The sequence below is a fragment of the Protopterus annectens genome, chromosome 3.part1, assembly GCF_019279795.1.
Source record: "Protopterus annectens isolate FY-2018-M chromosome 3.part1, PAN1.0, whole genome shotgun sequence".
Lineage (NCBI taxonomy): Eukaryota > Metazoa > Chordata > Ceratodontiformes > Protopteridae > Protopterus > Protopterus annectens.
In genome coordinates this window covers 1,561,333,948-1,561,348,190 of record NC_056732.1, presented here as the reverse complement: position 1 = coordinate 1,561,348,190, position 14,243 = coordinate 1,561,333,948, and the positions used below count along the sequence as shown (strand labels likewise).

Below are 14,243 nucleotides of genomic sequence, written 5' to 3'. Positions count from 1 at the left end.
GGAAAAGAACAGAACTAGTTTGCTCTCCACATTTTTTTATGCAATAATGGAGACAACGCTAGGTGCCAAAATAACTGTTCACACTTGTAGCAATGGATGCCTTCGAGTTATGGGGAAGTAGTCTTTTCTGTCTTAAGTAATGAAAAATGTGAATCTATATGGGGTAATACTACTAGAATGTTTAAAGTAATTTAGTATTAAACCTTCACAAGTGCCTGTATAATGTTGTCTTCTTTTGGCTTTTCCCAGTTAGAGGTCGCCACAGTGGATCACTGGTCTGCTGTTGATTGGCAGTGGATTTTTATGGTGTTGAGTTGCTCGCTTGGTGCCCAACGTTTGCAGAAAGTGTCTGTATAATGTTAAATGTTCATTATTCCCATTGCTGCAGTAACCCTTTGGCTATATGAGTTGTTTCCTGCCCAGGACCAGTCAAGTTCTGCCCCCCCCCCCCATCTCGTTCACTCTGACTGCTGATTGGCTAATTTTGGGGAGGGAAATCAGTAGTCAAAGTGAAGGTTTCTTCAGTACTTTCTTGCCATCTCAAGAAAATGCATCTCTCACACTTCTCAGGAGCAACCAATCAGCCTACAGCTTCATTTCGGGCAGATAATTCTCCTTTAAGAACACTTCCACTAAGAAATTATTGCCCTTTTACGAAAAATAGCAATTTAGCATTTTTTTTACTAAAAGTGATATTCCTCCTTTACGAAATCTGGTATTTTCTCTCAATATCAGTAGTTTCCTGTCAGGGACAACCAGTTATATCTCATAGCTCATAGCATTTATTAAGGCGTTTGGGGCTTCAGTTTGTGTACGAGCATTTGAACAGTATGGACAGGAGAATTTTGTAAAAAATTGTGAACTGCTTGTGTAAACTTTGAATTTTGTGGCACAGGAAAGTTTACAGACAAACAGGTGGGGAACTGTGTGTCAGTGTAACGCTTATTTTCACTTTGTGACAACCTACCTGTAATTTTGATTCTGTCAGTGTATATGCGATTGTTTGAACAGTACTGACAGGGGAATTCTGTTTTGCTTTTGCATTTTATAGTCTGACTGGGTTATGAGTGTAAATGTGCTCCTTGAACACTCTGTGACAACTTACCGACTGTCTCCATCTATGCTTACCACTTTTGGTGCTTCTACTCTGGTTACAGCATGGATACTTACTCCAGTCCGTGTGACTCTTCTCCTGCAGTACCTGGAAAGAAAACAAATCACCAATTACCAAGGAGTCATTGCCAAGATGTATCTAGCTATTCTTCCTCTGATGTATTCCTTTCAGCCAGTAAGAACTGGGGATCAGCCACATCCTCTTTGGCTGTTCCAGTGCTCAGTACAGTCAGGGAAACATGCATCTGGGAAACAATCCAGGAGATTCTCCTCTGGGTAACCTGGGCAAGAGAACATTAGAGTAGGTAGATGTCCTTCCTTCAAGTTGGTCCTGTTATGCTGAAACTCTTATTTAAAAAAGTTAAACATTGTTCTTTTAAAGAAGATGAGTACTTTACCTTGGCTAGACAGGCATTACATGCAACATAACCTGTTACACAGAATCCTTTACAGGCAGGCATTCCCATTAAATTATTCCTGAGGCAACATGGTCTGATGATTCTAATTTTGACAAAGATAGGGCTTCTTCAACTGTAGATTTCCAAGCCCAACTCTCTAATTGGGAAGAAAACTTTAATTCTTACCCTCATGTGGAGGAATTTTCTTTTAATCAGACCTTTGCCAGAATAAATGAGATGCTCCTCCTGAAATGAGGAAACATAGTGATATGTTACAAATGGATATTCCTCATTCCTCTCCCATATTTCTTATACTGCCAGCCCTGGAGGATGTGTTGAATGCTGCCTGTACATATCCTGATGCCCAGCCATCAGGCCCTAAAAAGCAGAAAAGTTGTTTTTTGAATCAAACTGCTTCTATTCTTTCTCAGACAGCTAAATATTCTTTGAAGAGGATGTATGATTATGCAGCTGCTGTGTCTAGGCCCACTGCTACTGTTAAAGTGTTGAAATGATGTGCAAGGGCATGTAACCAAAAGTTTGCAGAGGAGGCAAAGTCCAAAATGTTAGATACAGCTTTTAAAAAGGAGGTATTGTTTGGCACTTTTAGGCAAACAAATTGCAAAATGCAAATAAATAAATAAGAGCGAGAGAGAGAGAGAGAGAGAGAGAGAGAGATTGGAGGACAGCACAATAAATAAATAGGGGTCCTTTTGTCCTTTTGGAAAAAGGACAAACCAACAATACAGAATGACCATGGCAGCATTCCTTACCCCCACCAGCCAATATCTGTACAGAACTGTCCTCCCAAAAAACTGGTCTTCAACATTTCCCTTTGGCATTAGATTGTTTTGGACTATTGGGTGTTAAACATGGTGCAGGGGGGTTACATATAGCACTGTATTCAAAACCTCCTTTTAGGGAAATACCTCCCCACCCTCCAAACCAAACCAGATTTTTTATCCTCAGGGTCTTAAATGTTTAAACACCCAGAGTGTCATAGAACTTGTGCCTTTAAGTCAAAGGGGCAAATGTTTCTGTTACTGAATGTTTCTAGTACCAAAGAAAGCAGCTTCTTGATGACCAGTACTAGATCTTTAATTTCTAAATATGTAAGTGCATGTTAAGTTCAGAATGTTGTCCTTATTGAAACTGTTACCTCTGATTCCTGACATCAGTTACTTGGTAAGTCTAGACCTAAAAGATGCTTACTACCATATTCCCATAGCTATGGGCTTCATGAAATTTCTAAGGTTTTCTGTTTCTGGGTCACATTATCAGTTATCTTCATTACCCTTTGGTTTATATACAACTCAAAGGCTATTCACAAAACATCTAGCCCCAGTCATAGCTTATTGCAGACTGACTGGAATTCATATCTTTCCTTATTTAGACAACTTGTTTATGTTTGCAGAGTCTTTGTCCATATGTCAAGAGCCATTAATATGTCTCTTTTGACCAATCGGGACTTAAATTAATTTCTCTATTCTAAAGGCATTTTTAACACATAACAAGGTGGTTCTTTATCTGTAAGTTTTTCTGCACTTCGTCAGTCAGTCTCAAGACTTTTGTAAGAGAATTTCTCAGGATCCTTACATTCATGGCTTCTATGATTCTCTTGCCAGAGAACACATGAGAAAGATAAACTGGTTTCTTCAAAAAAAAAAAAAAAAAACTGATAGACCCCGCATTTGCATTCTCTGGATTATCAGATTCCAGTTTTGGACTTTGTAAAAAGAGAACTGTGTTGATAGAAGAAGCATATTTAATTAAACCCAGGTCATCCATTCTCCTCTCAGGATCTAAATCTTTCACCACAGAAACATAAGAGTTTGCTTAGGGAGCAGTTTCCAGTGGGATAACGTTTCAAGATATGTGGAATCCTTCAGACAGACCAAACTACATCAGCTGAAAAGTGACATTCGCTTTAATCCATACCTTCAAGTTTCTCTATCATCTTTGGTCCTCGGGGCCTCTTCAAGTGATTACAATGTCACAGTTGTGTGGTATGACAATTATGCAGTCACAAGGTTGTACCCCTATGCAGGCTAGTATTGGTGGCTTGGGAGTTAGCTTTTGGCACTTCTTAACCCTCTAAACACCTTACAGTCTGTCACAGCAAAACATAGCGGCAGACAATCTGAACAGGACCAGGGCAGACCACATAAATGGAAAATGAATGAGGGGATCTTCCAGGAATTGATCCATTTGTGGGGAACACCTAAAATAGATCTGTCTGTCTCCTTTCAAAACAGACAGATATAGTCTTGTCTTCTTCAATGGCATATTGAAAAGGGGTGGTCTCTATAAGCATTCTTAGAGGCAGTTGCATAGTCATCTGTACAAACTTTTACAAAGCATTACAAACTGGATTCTGTGTCATACTTTGCTAGGACTATTTTCCAGAGGCTCCTAGGATGGATAGACTTTGATGTTCAACCCATACAGCCTAAGGGCTAGCATAGCAGTGGGAATGATGAGCATAGTTTAGTTGTATAAGTTGCAATTACCCATAACAGAAGATGTCCAAATTCCTCACTGCTTTAATAGCTGCACTCACCATCCATCTCTGAAGTCTTGTATATAGTTGTAGTTGGGATATAAAGCTAGGCTGTGTTTGGTTTCTAATTTATTTGCCCTGTTGTTAATATTGATTAATTATTTCACAATGTTAGGCTTTTTCTCATTGTATGGCCTAGACAATCCTAAAGAAAGCTTCTCTCTGACTGCTGATGTCTTTCCATGGCATTAACCAATCAGCATTCAGAGTAAAGGAGCAGGGAGGAGCCAGAGCTTTTTGAAGCTGTCTAGTCCTTGTTTTCTGGACAGAAAACGACCCATATAGCCTAAGGGCTATTGCAGCAGTGCCGAATTAAAACATCTACTGTTATGGATTAATGGAACTAACTCAACTATAGTTTATGTACCTCTTCAGTTATCCAGTTGTCCAAAATTGTGATTACAAAGTTTGGCAAGAAAATTTAGAGTATGTTTTTAAGGAAAAATTAAGTTTCAAAGTATTACCTTAGGATCTACCACAAAAATGTTTGAAGATTAAGATATGAAATCCTTTTTATCTGTGTCATGCTGCAGAGCTTATTGCTGTTTGATTGGATGGTATCCGAGATGTCACCTTTTAAAGGGTGAAACCGTTGTTGCAAATAATTTACTCAGAGAATATATAATCCAATAAATTGTTAGCAAATGTAAGATGGAGATTCAAATCAGTATATGAAATTTAAATAAAGTTAATAAAGTCTTTGTTAAACTTGGTGAGACAGTAAATTCATGAGTAAGTTGCTGAACTGCTTTATAGATAATTGTTACCTGTGAGCTTCTGCATTTTATTGATTTTCTGCAATTTTTTCTGGTATTTTAAGGTTAATAGGTCTGAGAGAAATGCCCAAACCACCATATTTTTAATCCTCTTTTGAATGATGTCTGATGTTTCATTAGCAAGACATTTTGTTTGGTTTCATTATAGGTTGTTGAATGCTGTTCAGTGGTGACACAGTGGTATATTGGTTAGGTTATAACTGCTGACACACAGCACTTCTTCAATTCCCAACCAGTGTGTTCTGTGCACAGAATTCATGACCTCCCTGAAAATTTTCATTGGATGTAGAGTTTCTTCTCTTATACCAGAAACTAACTGATATGTGAATTGATAGTGATGGTGTGTGTGTGTGTGTGTGTGTGTGTGTGTGTGTGTGTGTGTGTGTGTGTGTGTGTGTGTGTGTGTGTGTGTGTGCGTGCGCGCGCGCTTGCCATTTGTGATGGCTATGATTCTTAGGAGAAGCCCTAGATCCTCTTTATCTTACAGTAGGAAAAGGTGAGTATTGAAAAATTAATTAGTGTTACCACCTGCCCATCTTTGGGAGGGACAGTCCCTCTTTGAGCAGTTGTGTCCTGCGAAAAAAACCCTGAAAAATCGCAAATGTCCTGAGATTTTACGCTAAAAAATATTTCCAAAGTTTTCTTTAATAATTGCATAAAACAGTTATTTTGTATCTGAAACACCTAAATATTATATGAAAAGGCACAAGCAACTCAAATGCTACAAAAATGAGATTTACTTGGGCAAAAAAGTGAAGTCCTGTCCTTTGCATTGGTTGTGGGTATGGCTTATTCTGCAAAATCTCATATGTCTACAAAAATGCCCACTTTGGGTATTTGAAAAGGTGGCAACTCTAAAATTAATGAATGCTTTGCTTATATTATAACTAGTTTGTATGTATTTATTTATTTATTGATTGACTGATTTTTTTCAACTGTTTATTGACTGATTGATTTTTTTATACCAAACATTGCATTATAAAACAAGCCCTGGTGCCTTAACCACATTTCTTCCAAGAAAGAAGGATGGGTTTGGCATAATGGTTCGGGTGTTTACCTCACAAACAAGTACACGGTTTGATTCTCACCAAGATAAATTGGCTAGTCTTAAAATGCCCCTCAAGGGCAACTTACTTAAAGAGGTGAGTTTGGCATAATGGTTAAGATCTTCACCTCATAGGTACAAGGTTTAATTCTAACCTCAAGTTGTTAGCTAAACCTAAAATGGCCTTTCAGTGCAGTTAAGTTGGTATTTACCTATGAATACAACTAATTATTATTAGAGATGTTCAGTATTGTTCCTGTTTCATTAACTTTCCAGTTCATCCCATTCAGGGTAGGGTGGGAGCTGGAATCTGTTCTAACTAACTTTGAACTCAGGGCAAAGAACTAGTTATAGGTAAGATAATCATGGTTATATGGTTAATAAGAAAGCTCATCAGGTTATCTGCTATGTCTTTTGGAAATAAGAGAAAACAAGATCACCCAGTGAAAACTCTCATGGACATGGTACACTCTGTAATGCAGAGAAATAAAGCCCTAACAGTGATCAGGATTGACTGGTGACCCAGAGACTAGAGAAGAGAGTGAAGGAGGTGGAAGTGAGCAGCTAATACAAGTTAACCCAATCAGGGGTTGGAGGTGATTAGGTCCACAACGGTCGTACTAAGTGAAGTGAGAAAGAAAGAGACAGATTTACGTAGAATCAGTATGTGATCTGGTGACATGCACTTGGCTCTACCAAGATGGATCTGCTTGTAGGCCTTCATGGTGCATGTGCAGAAACGTACATTCATGGAGGAAGGCATTGCAGGCTGTTCCATCTACTACCTTACGAGCCAGCTATTTGTTATTATTCATACAAATGTTATTATTCATACAAATGAATTAAGCTATTAGTCATTCAAGCTTTTTTGTTTCTTTCTGTTAGTGTTGTCACAACAGACCCAAAGCTCATCTGATAAAGTTGCTGAGTAACGGATTCACTTTAGAAGCTCGAAATACTGAAATGTCGAAATTCAGTATTTTGAGTCCATAAAGTGGAATTCTGAAAAGAACGAAAGCTCAGAAGCGAGAAATTCAAAACCTTGAATACCGGAGGTTTTGAATTTCGAGCTTCTGAGGTTCCGCTGTGGTTACGGATTCAGGTAAGTGTGTGTGTGTGTGTGTGTGTGTGTGTGTGTGTGCGCGCGCGCGTGTGTGTGGTGTATTAAGGGTTTTGGGTAGGGTCTGTGGTGTGTGTTAGTGTGTTTTGTTGCTGTGATGTGTGTGTGCGAGCAGAATGTAGCTTGTGTGGTGGTGGTGTGTCTGTGTTTGTGTGTAGTGCGACCTCGGAGTTAGAATATTTAAGTAGGTCGGGTGGGGGGTCCAGGGGGGCTTGCCCCATGTAGTAGAGAGCTTGTGTTTGTTTGTGGGGTGGATGGTGTGTGTGTGCAGTAGTAGCGTGAAATTCAAAATCTCAGATGTGCGAGATTTTGAATTTCGCGCTTCTGAGTTTTTTATGTTTTAAAGATTCGACTTTATAGCTTTGAAATACTGAATTTCGACATTTCAGTATTTCGAGGATATAAAGTGAATCTGCTGAGTAACAGATGAATGCTTCCATACTGCATTTTTTTTAATTTCACTCCAGATTCTATAGTGTTAGGATATGGAGTGAAATATAGCTGGTACAGACACAAGAAAAGATCATTTTACATAATGTTTTGTACATAATGAGATACTTCAGTAAACAAGTTTTCACTTTTTTTGTCTGTGTTATGTCATTGCGTAATTACAGATTTGACATTTCTACATATCTAATCTAAGTGTTGGTAAAATGTTGAAACCTGAGAAAGTAACCTATTAATGAAAGACCTATGCTGTAGTCAGTTCTCTCTGCTATTTCCTTTTTGAAACAGTCTCTTGGTTTTGTGTGTGGTTTAAGTAAAAATATGTGTCTGCTTAAACCTGTTTCTACATATGCTCAGGCAGCAGAGTGTTTCCTGATGATAAAGGTACCAAAACTGAATTAAGAACTCAAAATTCAGCTGTTTTCATTTTGCTTGTTTCATGTTGCCACTACTTATCTCCTCCCCTCACTTTTTTATGGAGCTCCCATCCTTACTAACCTTCAGGCATCACAAAAATCAAAACTCAAACAATGCTTTAACAAAGTTGCTAAATTTGCAGCAAATACCCCTCTCAGAACTCACCACCGTATACTGCTAAAAAGCCTAAATTGGTTAGAACTACCCCATCAACTAACATATAATATACACAACTTCTTACCACATATAAAAATATCCAGAATCCATCTGCTTGCCCAGCACTACATTCTACACAGTTATGTTCCCATTCAGTCATTATGATCCAGTGAGTAAAAACTCCTGTCTGTCCACAAACCAATCAAATCTGCTGTTCATTGTCTGCACTCGTGCCATGTTGCTAAGGCCTGGAACTCCTTTTCTCTATCCATCAGGCCAATAGCTTCCCTTCCATCCTTCAAAACCATTCTGTAAGCCATCCTAGCCAAAGGCTAGCTCTGTTTTTGTTCAAAACCAGAATAAACTGTACCCCAAATTGTGAATAAGTGCATATTTCTACCTGACATCTCCTTACCCTCCCTTCTTTACTCACTTCCTTACTTCTGTCAATTTCACTCTACTGACTTTTTCTCCAAATACACCAAAAGCCTACATCTGATGTTGTAAATCTTTATTCATTCATTCAAGATAGGACTTCAGTTCTGTCCTCGGAACTGACACGACCGTTTCCAAGCTCATGCCAGCCAAAAACTCTCAGCTAAGACTTACCCACAATGCCCCTCTCATAGTCTCTCCAGATCTCATTTTGTCGCGTTCCTCGTCAGGCGTGCCTAGCCTCTCTCCCTCAAAGCTAAGTGGAAATTTTGTGTATTTTGTGTAGTTTTCTCTCAAAACTTTGCCCTTTTTAGTCAGTTTCACTATTTTCTTCTCTCGCCTGTAACTTGCTTCTATTTCCTACCCTCTGCCTTTGGTAGTTAACCTTTTACCATCATTGGTACTGTCCCTCTCTCCTACCTTTGGTAGGCCCTCTGTTTACCACTTGTGGTATTTCTAAATACCATCATTGGTAGTCTCTTTCCCTCTTTATCGTTCTCAAAAAAAAAAAAAAAAACCTCCCTTTTTTTCCCTTCTTGTTTCCTTCTGGGTAGTTTTTTGTTGTCAGTACTATGTTAGACAAAGTTAAGTTAGGGTTTAAACAGTGCGACAAGCATGGGCAAAAGATGCCAAACTCGGATGGTCACACTCAGTGCGTTTATTGTTTTGCCGTGGATCATATACATTTTTCTTGTGACATCTGCTCTAGTTTTAGTAATCTCACTCTAGCAGAGCGCAAAAACAAGTTAATTTTGAAAGATTTAGTCAAAACCCCTTTTTTGGAGGCTCTCTCTGGGTCAGAGGTCTCACCACCTCCTAAAACCAAGAAACACAAAGAAAAACAGAGTCACTCGGTTCCTACATCCCCGACAGTTATGGAATCGAGTTGGCACCAAGCTTCACCGGTGCCCTCGGCGCCGATCACTTCAGCACCAGGCCCTGTGTCTTTGCCCTCGGTGCCATCTCTGATGTTGACTCCTATTTCATTTCCAGCTATGGCACCATCATCTTCAGTGCTGTCCTTGGTCCCGACACTGGCTTTGACATCCATACCCGCTTTGGCACCATCCCCGGCCACGGTGCCGGTAGCTTATTCGGCTCCGCAGACTATGACCTCAGTTCCTAAGGTTGAACATCTCCCCAGAACCATTATTTGGACAGGACTAAATCTTTCAGGAAAATGGATCAATTGTTTGTGGCCTTTGTGTGACCCAGATTGGGTAAACCTGTCACCAAAGTGACTCCATCCTCCTGTCATAGAAACATCATTACCTTCATCTATCCTTAACTTCCAGAATAAAGGCTTATTCTACTAGATTGATGGCTACTTCTGTAGCTTTTCATTCCAGAACCTCTGTGGATGATATCTACGCAGCAGCCACTTGGGCAAGACCTCATACCTTTATCACTGATTACAAATTGGATTTGGCCTCCAGGGGACGAGCATCCTTTGGTTCTATGGTGCTCAGGAATATCCTTCTTTAGGACCACCCAGGACTCTAGTAGCTGGGGACTTGGTCCTATCAGTAATGAATGAATAAAGATCTACAACATCAAATAAAGAAGTTATGTCTTACCATAACGTTCCATCTGTGTTGTAGATCTTTATTCATTCATTACTTCCCACCATCCTTCCCCCTGCCTGGACTCCTGGTGGACTTTAGGAACTCCTGGTTAAGGTATTTGCTCAGACAGAGCCTCCTACTGTCTCTCTTACTATCTCTATAATATAAGGGCGGGCAAACACGATCTGAAGAGACTATGAGAGGGGCATTATGGGTAGGTCTTAGCTGGGAGTTTTTGGCTGGCGTGAGCTTGGAAACGGCAGTGTGGGTTCCGAGGACGGAACCAAAGTCCTATCAGTAATGAATGAATAAAAATCTACAACACAGATGGAATGTTATGGTAAGACATAACTTATTTTTTTCTCTCACTTCCTATTGCAATTCTTGTTTGTGTTATACTAACCTATCTGTAAACTGGCAAATTTCTGTAACTATTAAATCATTATCATATACAACTTGTATCTATTCTTAACCAATGTTTTCATATTATATCTAATTTGGTATAATTATTTAAACTATAGTTATTTTTGTTTTGTATTATTTTTAAAGACTGTAAAATTGTTGTTCTTAAAATGTTTTGTAAAACTTTGTGGAGCTGTTGCCTCTAGGCCACCAATGAAAATGGGATCCCACCCAGTCAGACTTTCCCGTATCAAATATCAATAAAAAATTAATAAATGTTTCATCCACCCATCCTTGTTTTGCACTTTCTGTCTCACCATTACTACTATGTGTCACTGCCTAATGTCTTCTATTGATACTGCACTAAGGTTTGCCTCTATTGACAGTTGATGATTTGGTCATTTTGAGGGCCTGCTCACCAAACAGTTTTCATGGGAATGAGATATTGCTTGGTGGCCCTTTTCCATTCAGCAGCTTGTGAACAACACTGCAGACCTGCTTAGCACTGGGACATCTACAGAAATAATCCTGTATACCGTCCAGGGTTAAAATCACTAGGAGGCAATGCAGGTCAAAGAATCTCTTGGTTTTTGTATGAGGTCAGCCTTGTAATGACTGAATCACACCACACTCCTGAGCGAGACAATATGCCAGTGAATGTTCAGTTAGACCACACTTTGCCAGCTTCCTTTCTTCATATATTTTTAAAATAATTTAAAATATGCTATGCTTCTTCTTCTATAGCTAATCATGCATTTTCATTATCTTCATTTAACCCATTCATTTTATCAGAGGAATGTAACTTGTAAGGGGAATAATTTTTTATAGGTGAAATGGAGGGTGCAAATGATGCATCATGTACATCACAGGCATGTTGCTATACTTTAAAGCAGTCTCCACCATATCCCTCCCTTGTCCCAGTGCTGTGATCAACCTGCATATATACCGGTGTTCTTAAGGCAGAGACCACTCACCGTGTTCTGAGACAGAGTCCGCCCATTGGACTTGGTTCACTTGTCATATAGACAGATATTCTTCCCCCTACTACTCTCCATTCATTATTCTCCTAGAGCAAAGAGTATAACTTCCCTGTTAGTTAATTTAATTAATTCACCCTATGGAAACAAATGCAGGGTTGACCAGTAAACAAGATGATGTTTCTGTTCTGTGTACTGCTGACTGAATAATTGAATTGAGCTGTGCCTGTCATAAAAGATATTTAGAAAAACAGTTTGCTAGACTAGATAAAGTTTTTGTCTTTGGCATTATTACAAAACTAGCCCTGCTGTGCATGTCCAGCTGATGATTTGTTTTTACTTTAAGGTGTTCTTGATGTAGAGAATGGGACAGCTGTTTGGACTGGTCAGGCACAGTGGGATTACTTGGAGCCAGGAGAATATTTGGGAATACCATGCCAAAACTGGTAAGAATAATTTTTCATGTCTCCATAAAGATGGCAGTAGACAGGTAACACAGCTAGTCATGGAGTGACAAGTCTTCTATATCATACATGTCTCTCACAAAACTATATGGATGCTCCAGAGACTATTATCTTGGTGATAAGTCTGGGGAAAAAATATCACTTAAAACTATAGTCTTGTTTGAATTTTAATGATCCAGGATTTTTGTCTAAGAGTTTGTGGGATGAGACATAGGCTATACTGTACAGGCATCCCTGCATACCTACACAATATATCACTATGTCCATGCGTGTGTGTGTGTGTGTGTGTGTGTGTGTGTGTGTGTGTGTGTGTGTGTGTGTGTGTGTGTGTGTGTGTGTGTGTGTGTGTAAATATATATATCTATACGCTCGTCCACATATGTACTGAATAAAAAAAAATGAAAAAAAAATTAACAGCATACAGTGCATGTATGCTCTATGAAATAACTGTGAAGTATTCATATAACAAAACAATATTTCTGCAAAGGACACCACTGCATACCCCACCTAATTAAATATACCAAATCCAAAATCGCCAATACCAGGGAAAGGACATATTCTCCAACTATGGTATTATAGTAGACTTGCACAAATATTATCAGCCCTCTTGTCCAACAAATTATTATGTGAATATATATATATATATATATATATATATATATATATATATATATATATATATATAAAATCTGTATATGGACGCATGACATTTCAGTGACATGCCATAAACACTGAACCACAAAGGATCAAAGTGAAATTACTGATGGTTAACGCACTGAAAAAAAGAAAAAGAAAACATCTTTTTTGCAGGTATTCAAGCCACCCTGTACCTCCCACACCCCTTGCTATGTGTGTGTGTGTGTGTGTGTGTGTGTGTGTGTGTGTGTGTGTGTGTGTGTGTATATATATATATATATATATATATATATATATATATATATATATATATATATATATATGTGTGTGTGTGTGTGTGTGTGTGTATATATATATATATATATATATATGTGTGTGTGTGTGTGTGTGTGTGTATATATATCTATATATATATATCTATCTATCTATATATGTATATATATATATATATATATATATATATATATATATATATATATATATATATATATATATATATATATATATATGTATATATATATATATATATATATGTGTGTGTGTGTGTGTGTGTGTGTGTATATATATATATCTATATATATATATATATATATATATATATATATATATATATGTATATATATATATATATATATATATATATGTATATATATATATATATATATATATATATATATATATATATATATATTTATATATATATATGTATATATATATATATATATATATATATATATATGTATATATATATATATATAGGTTCAAAGGTTCATACTAGGCTATCTGCCCTAGGGCATTTATAAGCCTAGCCAGAATGTGTTTGGCTTTCGCCACCCATTTTAAATTAATTTTGTTATGACCTTTTTCGAGGTTAGTATACTGTGCCTCTGTCTAACAGTGACACAGAAGTGATACCCGGGGTAAACCTACGATCCCCCATCCACTCATCAAGATTCCTCTTGAAGAGAGTCAATGAGGGACTCTGCCTAACCTGGACTGGGATTTTATTCCAGAGTGAAGGGAGCCTCTGGGTTATGAATCTGTCCCTCCAGCATGTCCTATTTATTCCATTGCTGAGGTTCAAGTCTCTCGAACGCGTAGCTCGATGGGATTTGGATTTTCTGAGGTGCAGCATGTCCATTAATTCCGGGTTGGACATGGCTTTATACGTCAGGCACAGATTGCCTCTGAGCAGGAGGTATGCCACTGAGTAGAGCTGGAGTTTCTTTAACCGGGCAGCATATGGCATCTGTTTGAGCCCTTTGATCCTCTTGGTGAGGTACTTTTGGGGTCTTTCCAGTTGCTGCAGGTGTCTGGTAAGGTACATCCCAAAAGGGGCATTGTACTCAATTATGGGCCTGATGAGGGATGAGTAAAGAGGCACGATGACCTCCCCTGATCTAGATGTGAATCCCTTCATGATTAGGTGGGCTATATAAAATGTTTTTCTAACCACTTTGGCCACGTGGTTGTCAAATGAGAGATTTCTATCAACTTGGGTCCCCAGGTCCCTAATTACTTCTTCCGTACTTAATGGATTACCACCTATGTGGTAATTTGTGGGCACTTTGTTTTTGCCAAAGGGGATGACTATACACTTTTTGGCGTTTAGCTTGAGGCCATGGCTCTGGCACCAGTTGTCTGTTTTTATGAGGCCGTTTTGGAGGATGCTTGTCTCAGCTGGACAGTCGATTATGGCTCCCAGTTTGCAGTCATCTGCGAACTTGGTCAG

The 14,243-nt window shown here is 38.4% G+C and overlaps 1 protein-coding gene across 1 annotated transcript in view; it reads left to right on the top strand.

Annotated features, from left to right (window-relative positions):
• The window catches only part of LOC122797804 (SCO-spondin-like), a 4,708,783-nt gene that overhangs the window by 3,447,421 nt on the left and 1,247,119 nt on the right, over positions 1 to 14,243 (top strand). The window contains exon 78 of the mRNA XM_044066325.1: positions 11,758 to 11,857. Within this exon, the coding sequence (XP_043922260.1) occupies positions 11,758 to 11,857 (100 nt within the window). The remainder of the gene's footprint in view (positions 1 to 11,757; positions 11,858 to 14,243) is intronic.